The sequence below is a fragment of the Sus scrofa genome, chromosome 4 (assembly GCF_000003025.6).
Source record: "Sus scrofa isolate TJ Tabasco breed Duroc chromosome 4, Sscrofa11.1, whole genome shotgun sequence".
NCBI lineage: Eukaryota > Metazoa > Chordata > Mammalia > Artiodactyla > Suidae > Sus > Sus scrofa.
The window spans coordinates 2,858,607-2,872,369 of NC_010446.5; the positions used below are offsets into that span (position 1 = coordinate 2,858,607).

General features: G+C 51.1%; 1 protein-coding gene across 40 annotated transcripts in view; it reads left to right on the forward strand.

Annotated features, from left to right (window-relative positions):
* The window catches only part of PTK2 (protein tyrosine kinase 2), a 239,455-nt gene that overhangs the window by 202,001 nt on the left and 23,691 nt on the right, over window positions 1-13,763 (forward strand). For 26 of the 40 annotated variants that reach the window (XM_021088853.1, XM_021088840.1, XM_021088858.1 and 23 more), the window contains 4 exons: window positions 198-309; window positions 7,257-7,343; window positions 8,799-8,936; window positions 9,926-10,057. In XM_021088853.1, coding sequence (XP_020944512.1) covers window positions 198-309; window positions 7,257-7,343; window positions 8,799-8,936; window positions 9,926-10,057 — 469 coding nt within the window. The remainder of the gene's footprint in view (window positions 1-197; window positions 310-7,256; window positions 7,344-8,798; window positions 8,937-9,925; window positions 10,058-13,763) is intronic. The other 14 variants (XM_021088851.1, XM_021088848.1, XM_021088854.1 and 11 more) reach the window with 2 other exon arrangements.

Genomic DNA, 13,763 nt, shown 5'->3' on the forward strand with positions numbered 1-13,763 from the left:
GAGCCCCTGTGTGCTTGAGAACGTGCTGCCTGCAGTTTCCCGGCCCTGAGCCACCGCCCAGGGGACCGCGGGGAGCTCAGATCCCCTCCCCACTGTGGCCGCCGGCGGCGCGGCCGCGCTGCTCCTGGAAGGGTCGGGGTGGGGCTGCCGCGTTCCCTCCCAGTCAGCCCCGCTCATGCCCTGTGTTGTCTCTCTAGCACCATCCTGGAGGAAGAGAAGGTGCAGCAGGAAGAGCGGATGAGGATGGAGTCCAGACGACAGGTCGCAGTGTCCTGGGACTCCGGAGGGTCCGACGAAGCGCCGCCCAAGGTAGCGAAGCCCCCCTCCCACATTTGGCCTCGCTGGGGTTCACTCTGGAGCTTTAAGGTCCGGGCAGCTGCTGGCTGTGGGGGAAGAGTCCTTACAGCTTTTGTTTCCAATCTGCTCCACTTCGGGGCGGCCCTTCTGTTCCTAATTTGCATTTCACCCTGGGCGACAGGATTAGAGGAGGTCCTCACACCCCACCCTGCCCCACCCCCATGATCAGACCCAAGCAGTTGCCTGCTCTGGGGAGGTTTCTCTCTGCTGGGTGTCAGGGACCTTACAGGTGGTCAAGCCAAGGCTGAAACACCAGGCCATGAACGCTTCACATTTCGCTTTATTTTACATTTAGTTGAAATGAGTCAACTTCTACCTGACCCTGTTCCTTCTGGGTTTTGTCTTTTGCTGAGAAGCTCATGCACCTTTCCTGCTTTTTCTCTCATCTGGCTGGTGGCTGGGCTGTCAGTGTGGGAACAGACATGCATTGCACCTGCTTGTTAAGATCTGCTGGCGTCCTCTGTCCCCTCAGCCTCCGGGAGGCGGCCAGAGCTGGGGCTGGACACGGTCAGCCCTTAAGCACTCTCCCCAGATTAGAATTCTTTGTTCTCCATTTGCTTTTGGCAGGTTGGTATTTTCATATACTGGCTTACTTGCCACCAGTAATCCAGTTCAGGCCATTTTCTGGACAAGAAATAGGTGGTAGGCTTTTGTGCAGTTAATAGTTATCTGCTATTTGATATTTGACGAGCTAAGAATACCTTAAAGGAACTTTGATGGTTCTTCTTTTGCTTTTTGAAAAGGGTTCAGAAATCTAACACAAAACGCTGTTTAAATATTATACCCAATGGGGTTTTTTTTGGTTTGTTTTTTGTTTGTTTGTTTTTGCATTTTAGGGCCATATTCACAGCATATGGAGGTTCCCAGGCTAAAGGTCAAATCGGAGCTGCAGCTGCCAGCCTGCACCATAGCCACAGCAACTCAGGATCCGAGCTGCGTCTGCAACCTACACCACAGCTCATGGCAATGCTGGATCCTTAACCCACTGAGTGAGGCCAGGGATCGAACCAGCGTCCTCATGAATCCTAGTTGGGTTTGCTAACCACTGAGCCACGAAGGGAAATCCTATACCCAGTTTTTTTATCATGATGCCTGAAAGCTTATATTTCCTTGGCCAGTGTTTTAAACTATACTTTAGTAATACTGTTACACATTTAAAATGAACACAGGTGGAGTTCCATGAGGTTGCAGGTTCAATCCCTGGCCTCCCTCAGTGGGTTAAGGATCCGGCATTGCCGTGAGCTGTGGTGTAGGTTGCAGACTCGGCTCGGATCCCGAGTTGCTGTGGCTGTAGCGTAGGCCGGTGGCTACAGCTCCGATTAGACCCCTAGCCTGGGAACCTCCATGTGCCGCAGTTGCGGCCCTAAAAAGCAAAAAATAAAAATAAACTAAATAAAGCGAACACAGGCGATTGACCCAGTTCTTCAGAATTTTAGAGGAGAAGGGTTTGGTGGTCTGGCTTCCTCAACCAGTGGGAAAACTGAGGCACAGAGGTGGGCTGTGTCGTATGTTCTGAAGTTGTCACTCTGTGCCTGTTAGTGATGAGACCACAGCCTTTCTCGGGCTCTCCTAATTTAACAGCAGCAACAGCAAATCTTCAGTTACCTGCCCAAAGCCAGGAGCCCCCGAGCCCAGCACTACAGCTTCACCCTTGTATGTGCAGACTTGCCTGTTCCTTCACTCAGTACAGCAAAGTAGGTCATGCTGGAGGCGGGAGGGGCTTGGTGTTAATTTCTCAGACCTGGAAGCCTAGTGGGTCTGCTCGCAGGCGGCTCGCTCTCTGTGAAGTAAGGATGTCAGTGCCCCTTCCTCTCACGGGTGCTGTGAAGGCTGAATGAGGGCACGCCGCACTTTGTCCGTCCCCAAAGCACAGATGACGTAGCAGTCCCCTAAAACGCACAGTATAAAGGGGCTTTTCCTGTGTATCAGTCTGTATGACTTTTAGTCATTTCTGTGTGGCTCAGTTTTGAAAGCTGTGATATTTGAAAGCCCTCTGCTCTGGCTCCGGGCTGGGCAGAGGTGGAGATGGCTAGGCATCTTTGTTTTACAAAGGCGAGTTCTGCTTCAGTTTTACGTGTCTTTACATTTCTTTCTTTGAGGTGTTTTCAAAGTTTTGCAGCTCTTTTCTGGGATCAGAGACTATTCTACCCTTGAAAGCAGACTGCACGCCTCTGCCCGTTGCTGCTAGTTACTGTTCTCTTGGCGTGAACTGCCCCTTTCACTGTGTGTTGTCCAAGGCTGGGCTCGCCCTGCACAGATTGGCTCAAGTGCCCGGTGCCGGTGTGGCTCAAAAAGATTAAAATGTCTGCTCTTTGACCCCCAGATAAAAGGTTTGACATTTTAATGGGTAGAAAATCACCTTCAGGAGCATTCGTATATTTGCAGATGCTCGCTGGTTAGAGACGGATGTCCCTGCCAAGCAGAGCCAAGCCCTGTATGTGCCGTACGTTGCCTCCTCTGTGTCCCTCTCTGGCATCAGGCTCTGCCTTTACGGCGGTGGTCTTTGAGCCTGGATGAGCCAGGATCATGTCAAGATGTCATCTGCCGTGTCCGCTGTGCTGGCCTCCGCGCTGATGTCATACCCGTGGTGGCGTACGGCTGTCGCCACCTGCCGGAGCCAGGGCTCAGCATGAACCATGCACGCTCTTGGCCGCTGGGCCTTGCAGTCTGAGGAAGGTGCACGGGCGAGGCCAGCCTGCTTACGGCGGCCCTTGCTGAAGCCGTGGCGTCTTCCATGGGAGGGAGCAGGGCATCCGCCTTCAGCTCTCCTGCTGCCCACCAGACACCGCGTGGGTCTCAGGAAGCGCCGGCCTACACCTGAGTTTCGATGGCCTTCGCACTCTTTTCACGGAAGAACGGTTTTCCTTGAAAATAGAACTGGCAGACACTCCGTGGTTGATCAGAGTTGCACATTTGGCGGACGTGTTCTCAAAATAGAAGCTAGATTGTCTCATCAGAGAAAACACCTGCAGTGTTTGTTGCTGGTAATAAAATTTGAGTTTTTAAGCAAAACTTAGAAAGTTGAAGAACTTACATTGCTCCCCAGGACCTTGACAGCTTCCCAATTCTTGGGCTTTTCTTAGAAGCTCCGGATACTATTAACAAATGCAATTTATTTTTCGTATTCTGTGCTGAAATGCGTCAGCGCTGGAAAGACCTGCAGAGCAGGGATCTGTCCTTTCTGAGTGATCAAGGCCAGACGGCATAAAATCACATGCGGCTGAAAGGCCTGTGCACAGCACGAGGCAGCAGTGAGTTTGAATTGTGACAGATAACAGTGCAGTTTCGGCTCTTACGGTGCAGCTCATCGTTAAGAAACCACCACTGTCGGGCCAAGTATAGGATCAGAAATCAGTACCCACGCTTGTGCCAAGGAACTAGGGAGAACGTCCTGCTTTTTCCACCTGCATAGCTGGGTTTTCTTTGCAGGGTGGGTGCAGAAACAGATGGACGGGCTCACTCCCTCCTGGGAAGCCCGACAGTAAAGGAATTTACAGAAGGTACGAGAAGCTGCTCTTCTCACTGATATTTTGGGTAAGGGGGAGTTGAAAAATAGGTTTTTTAAACATTAATTAGTTTGTGGTTATTTTAAGTGTTCTAAATTTGTAACAGTATAAATATTGGTAGATATATTCCAGATAAACAAAGGCTCCTGGAGTCCTCAGTAGTAGCTGAGATTGTAAAAGGGTCCTAAAAATACAGTGTTTGAGAAAAGCCGCTTCAGCATGGTTTTTCTCAGCCTTCATCAGGCCCAGCCTTCATTTACATAAAAAATATTTATGATGTCCTGTTTACGAATCCTGAAGTAAAATTCATAGGTAATGGAATGACGGAATAATTTCAAAATACCAGTACTGCCAGCAGACGGCTGACGGTACAGGAGGCACAACAGCAACCTCTAGGAACGTCGTGCCCACGCTGGGGGGCGCCGGGTGGGCGGGAGCGCCCGCGCAGACACCCCCTGTGCGCGCAGCCCCGCAGCTGCAGCTCACTGGTCTCGATGGTGTGACTTTGTAGACGCGTGAGAGTCTGGGTAAAATTCAAAGCAAGCGAAGTAGAATTGTCAGTATCCACAGCGGCTGCTCTCCCGGAAAGTTCCGTGTCGGATCAACTGTGTTCAGTGCTGTCTGTGTTTGTAGCTGAGGCGGGGTTGGTTCTGGTTCAGATGACAGGGCTTCGTCGTTACGCTGAGGAAGGTCTCGACGCAGCCCAGTCCTGTTGTTCGGGCCGTCTTCCCGCCCACCTGCCCCCACCCCCGGAGGTCACTGTGGCATCGCGCGCCCTCTCAGTACCCTCGAGGCCCCCTCAGGGCACTGCCGTCCGGCCAAGGACCACAAGTGTAGGAGCTGTCAGGTTTTTCTTTCTCTTCCTCCTCTCTCCAGAGGCTTTCAGCAAAAACTCACCCGCTCTGTAGTTTGCTTCACGAAAATCCAAGTTTCTGTCTTTGTGGAGATGTAGCGACCCTGCTGCATCTGTCCTTAGTAGCAGGTGACACGTCCGGATACTCATGTGGCAGCCCTGTCCCCACTTCACAGCGGAGAACGTGGAGGCCCCGAGGGGCCAGTCGCCCCACCCAGACCCTGGCCGTCTGGTTCCCGGCCTGGCCTCCTGGCCTCCTGGCCTCGCTGAGGCTGACCTGCCTCGAAGGCGCTGACCCGGCCGCAGTGCGCCCTGCCCTCCACGGGGGCCGCTCACAAATTCTGTCTTGTGGTGTCCTGCGCGCGGTAACGTTGCTGCACCGTCGGCCTGCATTTTTTTCTGTCACCTTCACTTTGAGGTGGAACCTTAGAGGTGTTACCATTTGCTCCTCGTGTAAGTCGTGAGTCACTGGGGGACACGCAGCTGAGATCTGGCCATTCTCTGATCACTCCTCTTGTAACTTCCCTTTTATTCGATGAGTCTAAAGTGTGCCTGTCACAGAGTAGCGTCCCAACAGCAGACTTTGGAGTCAGGCAGCTTCCATTACCAGCTGTGCAACCTGTTCCCATTGCCCGACCTCTCTGAGCCGCTCTTTTGTCCTCTGTAAAATGGGTGGTAATACTTTAGAGCATTGCTCGCAGAATTATCCAGCTGTCAGAGTTCCCACTGTGGCTCAGCAGTAACGAACCCAACTAGTGTCCATGAGGATGCAGGTTCAATCCCTGGCCTCGCTCAGTGGGTCAAGGATCCGGCGTTGCCGTGAGCTGTGGAGTAGATCACAGCCATGGCTTGGATCTCTCACTGCTGTGGCTGTGGTGTAGGCCGGCAGCTACAGCTCTGATTCGACCCCTCGCCTGGGAACCTCCATGTGCCACGGGTGCGGCCCTAAAAAGACAAAAAACAATTATGAGGCTCTCCGTACAGCACCTCGGCGCCTAGTCTGCACATAGGACACACTGAGTGAAAATTGTATTTTTACCTATGTTGCTTACCTGCCACTCCAAAATAAGTCAGAGGACACAGCTGTGCTCCTGCCCTATGGCTCCAGTGCTGTCCTCCTTTGTGGCTCTGCATCCTTCTGGTCTTAGACTCCAGGAAGCCTTTGCCCTGTGACCAGCGTAATGCATACATACCAACACACACCTTAAAACTCGGAACTGAGGACGTGCTTGTGTGTCAGGCGGGAGAAGTGACATGGGAAGCACTCAGGACAGGAGGCGGGGAGGGCAGTGCGAGCAGAGCCGTGAGGAGATGAGGCTGTGTCTGGAGACTCAATCTTCCCGGACCAGGGCGTCCGTGGCAGAGACGCGGGCACCGCCTCGTTTCCATGCCCTCTGGGACCCAAATACATCTCTCTCGCCTGGAGAGCCTTTATGAAATCCCTCAGGACTTTTTTTTTTTTTTTTTTTTTTTTTTGTCTTTTTGCTATTTTTTGGGGCCGCTCCCACTGCATATGGAGGTTCCCAGGCTAGGGGTCGAATCGGAGCTGTAGCTACCGGCCTACGCCAGAGCCACAGCAACGCGGGATCCGAGCCGCGTCTGCAACCTACACCACAGTTCACGGCAACGCCGGATCCTTAACCCACTGAGCAAGGCCAGGGACCGAACCCGCAACCTCATGGTTCCTAGTCGGATTCATTCACCACTGCGCCACGACAGGAACTCCTGAAATCCCTCAGGTTTGGAAGACTTCATTGACTTCTCTTGCATTTCAGACTGAATGGTTCTTTTGCTGGACTCGAAGCTCACGTTTCTATAGCAGAACGAGAGCTTTAGAGCCAGAAGCCGTGTTTGAGTCACTTGCTCAGGGTCTCACAGCCAGTAAGTAGCAGAAAGGAGAACCTGCAGGTTTGCGTCTCCTCGATGCCGGATGGTGTTGAGCGTCGCTGCCCGCGCCTCTTGGCCAGCGGTCTGTCTTCTCTGGGTCTACTCGGGTCTTTTGCCCACTGTTTAACTAGATTGTTTGTCATTTCGTTGTGGAGTTGTGAGAGTTCTTCATATATTCTGGGTACGAATCTCTTATCAGGTGATTTTCAAATACCTCCACCCGTGGTCGTCTTTTCACTTGCTCAGCGTTGCATTGGCGACGCAAAACTTGTAATTTTAACGAAGTCTAGTTTATTTTTTTTTTCTTTTGTTGATTGAGCTTTTTGCATCCTGTCAAAGAAACCGTTGCCTAACCCAAGGTCACAAAGATTTAGTCCTGCGTCTTATAGTGTTATCTCTTACGTTTAGAGATACGATCCACTTTGAATTAATTTCTGTGTAGGTTGTAAGGAAGGGGTCCAGCTTCATGTCCCACATGTGCGGGTCCGGTCATCCCAGCATGGCTTGTTGGGAAGAGAATTGCCCACACCCTTTATCCGTCTTTCCAACTAAGCTTTTATAGAAAATTATCTTTTTCTATTAAATAAAATACAGATTGACCAAGATAATCAAAGTGCTTATATTCATGTGATGCTCTGTTGATCTCTTCACAGCCCAGCAGACCCGGTTATCCTAGTCCAAGGTCCAGTGAAGGATTTTATCCCAGCCCACAGCACATGGTACAAACCAATCATTACCAGGTATTCTAGTCGTTACAGATATAAGATGTGTTATTTCATTCTTCAGCGCATTTGGGGGTGGGGAGTACATTGTTTATATTTATAAATTAAAACATGGGGTTTTTTCATTAAAGAAATGAGTGATTCTTTCCCAAGCCCAGAGTGTCCTCATTTTGTAAATAAGACCAGCTAAAGGACATTTTTTATGGCCTTTTTTGGCTTGAAATGCTCACCTGATCCTTTCACGTGGTTGGTGTTGTATGGAAAACTGCCTTAGATCATTTGAAATCACTTACTGTGAAAATTCCTCAAAGGTCTCCGGCAGTACCACATCCCTTCTGACCAAAAATAGTTGATATGGTGTTTTATGCTCGGTAAGCGTTGTTTTAAAGTATTTTCACCCACATAACTGTGGGAGCTGTCTGTAGAGCTGCTTACTTGCAAGTTGAGTAATTACGTGTTGTCAGTATGGAATTTGGGTGTACGTCGTTGCCAAGAGACCTGTAGCAAATGCGAAAAGTCTCTGTTGAAGGATGCTTTGGTATCTGGAACTGTGGGTTTGGCTGTGCTTTATCTCCTTTGAAAGTTGGCTGACTGCCCCCCCACCCCCCGTAGCACCTGATGCGTCGGGAAACAATACTGATGCCATATTCCCTCTTCCTGCTGGTGGAGGGCAAAGCGCATAAGGAGATGCCTCTTTTCTTTCTGCCTTGAAGCTTTTCTCCATGTCCAGCTGAATGTTTTTTCTCTGCCTTAGTCATCATTGTCAGACCCCGAAGGCAAGCCTTCTCCCCCCACCAGCCCTCGTCACTAGAGGACAGACGTTTGAGGGTTTTGTTTGTTCTGTTGGCGGAGTAGTGAGTTGGGCGGGAAAGGGACTTCTAGAACTGCGCGGGACTTAGCCATGTTCACGGCCTCCTGTCGCTTGTACACCCAGGGATGGTCTGCTCTCAGCATCGCAGTAAGTGCAGGAGTGCAAAGGACAGCGCTTCTGGTTTCCTGGTGTATGCTTGCCTTCGCTGTCTAAGGAAGCCATGACAGATGCCCTTTCTTGAGGCTGTAACTGAGGGTCCGTTTCCTTCCTTTTCCAGCTTCTAGAGGCACCTAAGTTCCCTGGCTTTTGACCCCTTCCACCATCTTCCAAGGCAAAGCATCTCTCTGTTCGTCGGCCTTTCTCTCCCCTCTGCTTCCCTTGTGCCTTTTCAGGGACCCCTATGATCACACGGGGCCCACTCGGGTAATCCAAGGTCATCCCCCATCTCAAGATTCCTCCTTTGTAGTCACAGAGCCCCTTTGCCACATGAGGTGCCCCGTCACAGGCTCCAGCCCCGGGACGTGGACATCTTTGAGGGACAGTTAGGTATTCTGCTGCCCCGTGATTCTCTGCAGTCTTAGTTACTTCCTTTCACGTGCAACCAGACCGTGCAGAAGTCACATTGTGTCAGAACGTGACCCCGCCGCTTCACTCGTCCGCAGGTCTCTGGCTACCCGGGTCCTCATGGAGTCACAGCCATGGCTGGCAGCATCTACCCAGGTCAGGCGTCTCTTTTGGACCAGACAGATTCATGGAGTCAGAGACCACAGGAGATGTCAGTGTGGCAGCCCAGCGTGGAGGTAAATTGCACGTTCCTGGGCTTCAGTTCGTTAACTGGTGAGGCTTTTGCCCAAGGTACCTTCTATTTCTAAATCCTAAAATTTCTCAAATTAGATGACCTAATTCCAAGATCAGGATACTCCATCTGCTCGAATGCTCTCTGGTTCTGTGAATCTTTTTACTAAAAGGAGAGATGCTGCCATCATTAGCCTGCCCATTGGAAAAGCAGAGCCCTCCGTGAGGCCAGGGAACAAATAGAGCCGTCGGTCTCTGGACCGTGTGAATTTTTACTAAATTTTCTTGGTAAAGCCAAGAACCGCTCCTGTACTATTAAAAATCCTTTCTTTGAGTCCCAAACCGTCTGTAGCTGTCTGCTCTTCCTGCTCTTTCCTTGGCGTGAACACGCCCGTCCTCCAGAATGTGTGTGTGTCGGGATGACTCCTCCCCCCTTCCCTCTACCCCCAGACCGTTGCCGCGTTCTCGCTGTGACTAGTGATGCGTTCTTTGTGCATATCTTGCTTCAGTTACTTCTTTAGACTAGATTCCTACACATCTACTATCACATACTTCTTTCTCTTCTCCTTCTTAGGGCCGTACCCACGGTATATGGAAGTGTCTGGGCCAAGGGTCAAATCAGAGCTGCAGCTGCCGGCCTACACCACAGCAGCCCAGGATCCAAGCCACATCTATGACCTACACCGAAGCTCAAGGCAGTACCCGATCCTTAACCCGCTGCGCGAAGCCAGGGTTCAAACCCACATCCTCAGGGATACCACTTGGGTTCTTCACCCACGGAGCCACAACCAGAACACCTCTAACACTGTATACTTTTTTACGATGTTTCACACGTGTTAACGTGTAACCTCCAGAAAGGGTGTCCCCATAAGCAGAGTATAAGACACCCTATTTCCACCACCCTTGCTGTTTTGCTTAGTTGTTTGGAAAGACACACAGAAAAAAGTACGAGTGTCACGAATAGACTTCTGAGAGTGGATCTGACCTCCTGTAGGACTCCACAGCCCTGGACCTGCGCGGCCTCGGGCAGGTGTTGCCCGCCCACCTGATGGAAGAGCGGCTGATCCGGCAGCAGCAGGAGATGGAGGAAGATCAGCGCTGGCTGGAGAAGGAGGAGAGGTTTCTGGTAACTGAGTCTCAGCCCTGCTCGGGTCTGCTGCTTATCCTGCGGAGGGTGCAGAGTCCCTCTTTTCCAAAGCAAGAGAGCTTCTTTTACGTCTGCTCCCTGAAGCTTTCGCAACAGCGGGCATTTGCTTTTCTCGAATTACTTTTTCAGGATGCACTTCTAGGATGTTAGTAGTGGCACTGCGGGCTCAGCGGCATGACTGTCGCTGTGGTTGTACGTTACTGCCGCATTTAAGCAGAGATGGCTCCCGGTGTCAGCTTGCATGCTAAGTAGGAGGACGTGTGAGCCAACAGCCAAGGGTCCCGGACTTGCCTCCCTGGGGCCCCTTTTCTTCGTGGTCTGAGAGATGCAGACCTCCTCCCTCAGGAGTCCCTGGGGACAGAGGAGTGTGACAGAGTGGTCTCTGTGTGTCACGTAACACCCGGTCCTTTGGTCCCAGCCTCCGCCCACTGCGCCGTCACCCTACACTGCGGTTTCAGCCTTGCTGGGGTAGCCTGAGGGAAGGACGGCTGGACAGAGCCAGGACTCCCAGTGCTTCCACAAAATCCGGGCCTCGGTGCTGCAGAGCTGGCCCCTTGCGGTGATCTGTTAACACCCCCGAGGCTGACTCGGTCCCCCTCCGTGCTGAGGGGCACAGCCCTGTCCTTAGATCTCCAGGAGCCCTACAGACACACACACATTAAAATCAGCGCCCAAGTGCTCCGTCCCCTGTGATGCTGACTTCATTCTTCACACGGGGCTTTCTTTCCGAAAACTGCAGTTTGAAGTTCAGCAAGCGAGCGGCGGCACACGGCTTGGCAGAGCCCGTTCTCCCCAGCAGGGGGGCCGCTGCCCTCGCAGTGGGGGTGTCGGGCTGGCCCCAGCAGGCCCACCAGCGCAGCGCGGGAGCCTGGGCGCCGGTCACACAGGCGGGAATACTGGCTCGCCTTTCCGTTGTTGTTAATTTAGGCCTTCAGACACCACGCTCACTCCACACTTTTTTAACTGCCCGGTGGGGCTGAGGCACCCACCCTTGTCACAGCGAAACGGTTAAGATAATGCATAATACTTAGCGGTGTCTGTCACTGTCCTACGTGAGTCTTTGTTTTTTGGCCATGCCCGGAGCATGAGGAAGTTCCTGGGCCGGGGATCAAACCCAAGCCGCGATGGTAGCAGCACGGGATCCACCAGAGAACTCCTGAAACTTTGAGGGGTTCTGTGTACTTCACTGTTTTTTCCCTCAGAAAGTTTTATCGTATGACGCACATGCCGCGTATCATGCGATATTCCAGTAGCATCTCGCCGTAGAAGCACTGACACGCCTGCGCACGTTCGGCGCTTCTCTCGCGGTGCAGCAGGTTAGGATCCAGCATTGTCGCTGCTATGGTGCAGGATAGATCCCTGGCCTGTGAGCTTCTGCATGCTGTGGGCAGGTGTAAAGACAGCCCTCACGTCAAGTCAGGTCAGGTGCTGCCACAGAGTTAGTTAGAGTCCTTCAAATTTGAAAAAACAAACTTAGCAGTCTTTTGTACTTTTTAGACTTTGGAAAAGAGGATAGTGGAATATGACCAGATCCTTTCTTATCATCGTTTTGGAGATGAGGGGGTTGCCCGAGACAACCCAGATAGTGTGGCGCAGAGCCAGGGTCCTCTCCGGGCAGCTTGGCACATAGCACTTGGTAGCTGCTCTGCTGCCTGCAGACCTGCAACAAGACATGTGAAATGCGTCTAGGCACCGTGAATTTACAAAGTTTCATAGTATCAAAATTAAGTGGAGTTCCCACTGTGGCACAGCAAGTTAAAAGATCCTGCATGGCTACGTCTTCAGCGTACGTTGTAGCTGCAATTTGGATTCAATCCTGGCCCAAGAACCTCCATATTGCTGCGGGTGCAGCCATAAAATTAAAAAACAAAAGTCTAAGTTATTAAAATTAAAGTATGGAGTCCCCACTGTGGTTCAGTGGTTTAAGAACCTGACTAGTATCCATAAGGATGTGGGTTCAATCCCTGGCCCCACTCAGTGGGTTAAGGATCCAGTGTTACCGTGAGATGCAGTGTAGATTGCAGACATGGCTCAGATCTGCTGTAGCTGAAGCTGTGGCATACTGGCAGCAGCAGATTCAGCTCGGATTTGACCCTGAGCCTGGGAACTTCCATAGGCTTCAGGTGCAGCCCTAAAAATGAATGAATGAATGAATGAATGAGTAATAAGTAAATCTACCAACTTCCTATTTTTAAAAATTAGGGTATATCTTGAGATTATAAGGCAAAGCTGCAAAAAGTGGTTACTATTGACTAATCTGAGTGAATCCCTTGAGATACTGATCCAGTTCCGAGAATACAACTGCTATTCCCTAGCCCTACATTTTAAATGTTTTGTCCACATAGCCTTTTTCCCATGTTAATTTGTATTTTAAACAGTAAATGTTTCCGGCTGTCCAAACTCAAGTTCAGATACTTGAGCACTGTGTAGGATCGCAGCTGAGAATGGGGAAGGCCGTGGAGTCGGGATGGCCTTGGAGCCCAGGCCAGGAGATTGCCTGGAACTGGCAAGGCAGACAGGCTCGGGATATTGGCCCGGCACCTGTGATGCCCTGGCCTCAGGCTGTGCTCTCCGAACTGGCCTGGGATGTGAGCAGAGCTATGGCAATGAGGGCATGAGCTCTGGCTCCAGCCCCCGCGTGATCTCCGGGGTTCTGAACCACGGGCTCGGGACTGCGGGCTCGTCAGCTGCCTTTCACTGAGGGCGTTTACAGCCAGGGGACTGCCCGGAGTGTGCCGATGGTGGGTGCTGATGAATGCAGAGGCTCCCAGAACCCACCCTCCATGCGCAGACCATTGCCGTCACTCCGTAGCCGCCCAGTCATGTTCAAAGCCACTGATGAAGTCGTGCAAACCCTCTCCTGGGCTGCCGTGTCACAGAACAGCCCCAGTGGGCACGGCTTCTGGCGCAGAAGGACGTTCCTGTGGTCTGTTCCTGACCCTTTTACTTCCCGCACTTGGCTCTTCTTTTGTCACTGACATAATGGTGTCTCGTGTGGGTTGTTTGGTTTTGTTAAATGGCTGCCCCTGAGGCCTATGGAGTTTCCCAGGCTAGGGGTCAAATCGGACACACAGTCACAGCGACGCAGGATCCAAGCTGCATGTGCGACCTACACCACAGCTCACGGCAATGCCGCATCCTTAACCCACTGAGCGAGGCCACGGATCAAACCTGCATCCTCATGGATCCTAGTTGGATTCGTTTCCCCTGCGACACGATGGGAACTCTGGTGTCTCATTTTCACGGAGCATTTTAGTCATTATTTCTTTGTGTGTATGCAGTTGATTTTTAGGAATTAATCTAGTATATTCCAATATGTATCACATGAAATCTTTTTGTCTCGTTTCCTTGGGTTTTCTGAATGCACAGCTATCACTTTTTAAAAAAAGTTTTCTTTATTTATTTTCAATATTTGTCATGTATCTTATATGTTGCTCCTGAGGCATCTCTTGCCATCTTCTTTAAAATAGAGCCTTGCCTGCTTTTCTGTTATTTTTAAAGATAAAGTCTGTGATAGTTTTCTCCGTTAAGTATCATGTTGGCTCTGTATTTAAAAGATTAGTTTTTAAAACCTTTTAAAAGAGTTAATGTGATGCCTTGTATGAAGCGTTTCGTTTGGTTTTATGCTAGAACCGCGTTCCGGAAATGAGTCCTCACTTAAGTCACAGGGGACCATCCTTTTAAG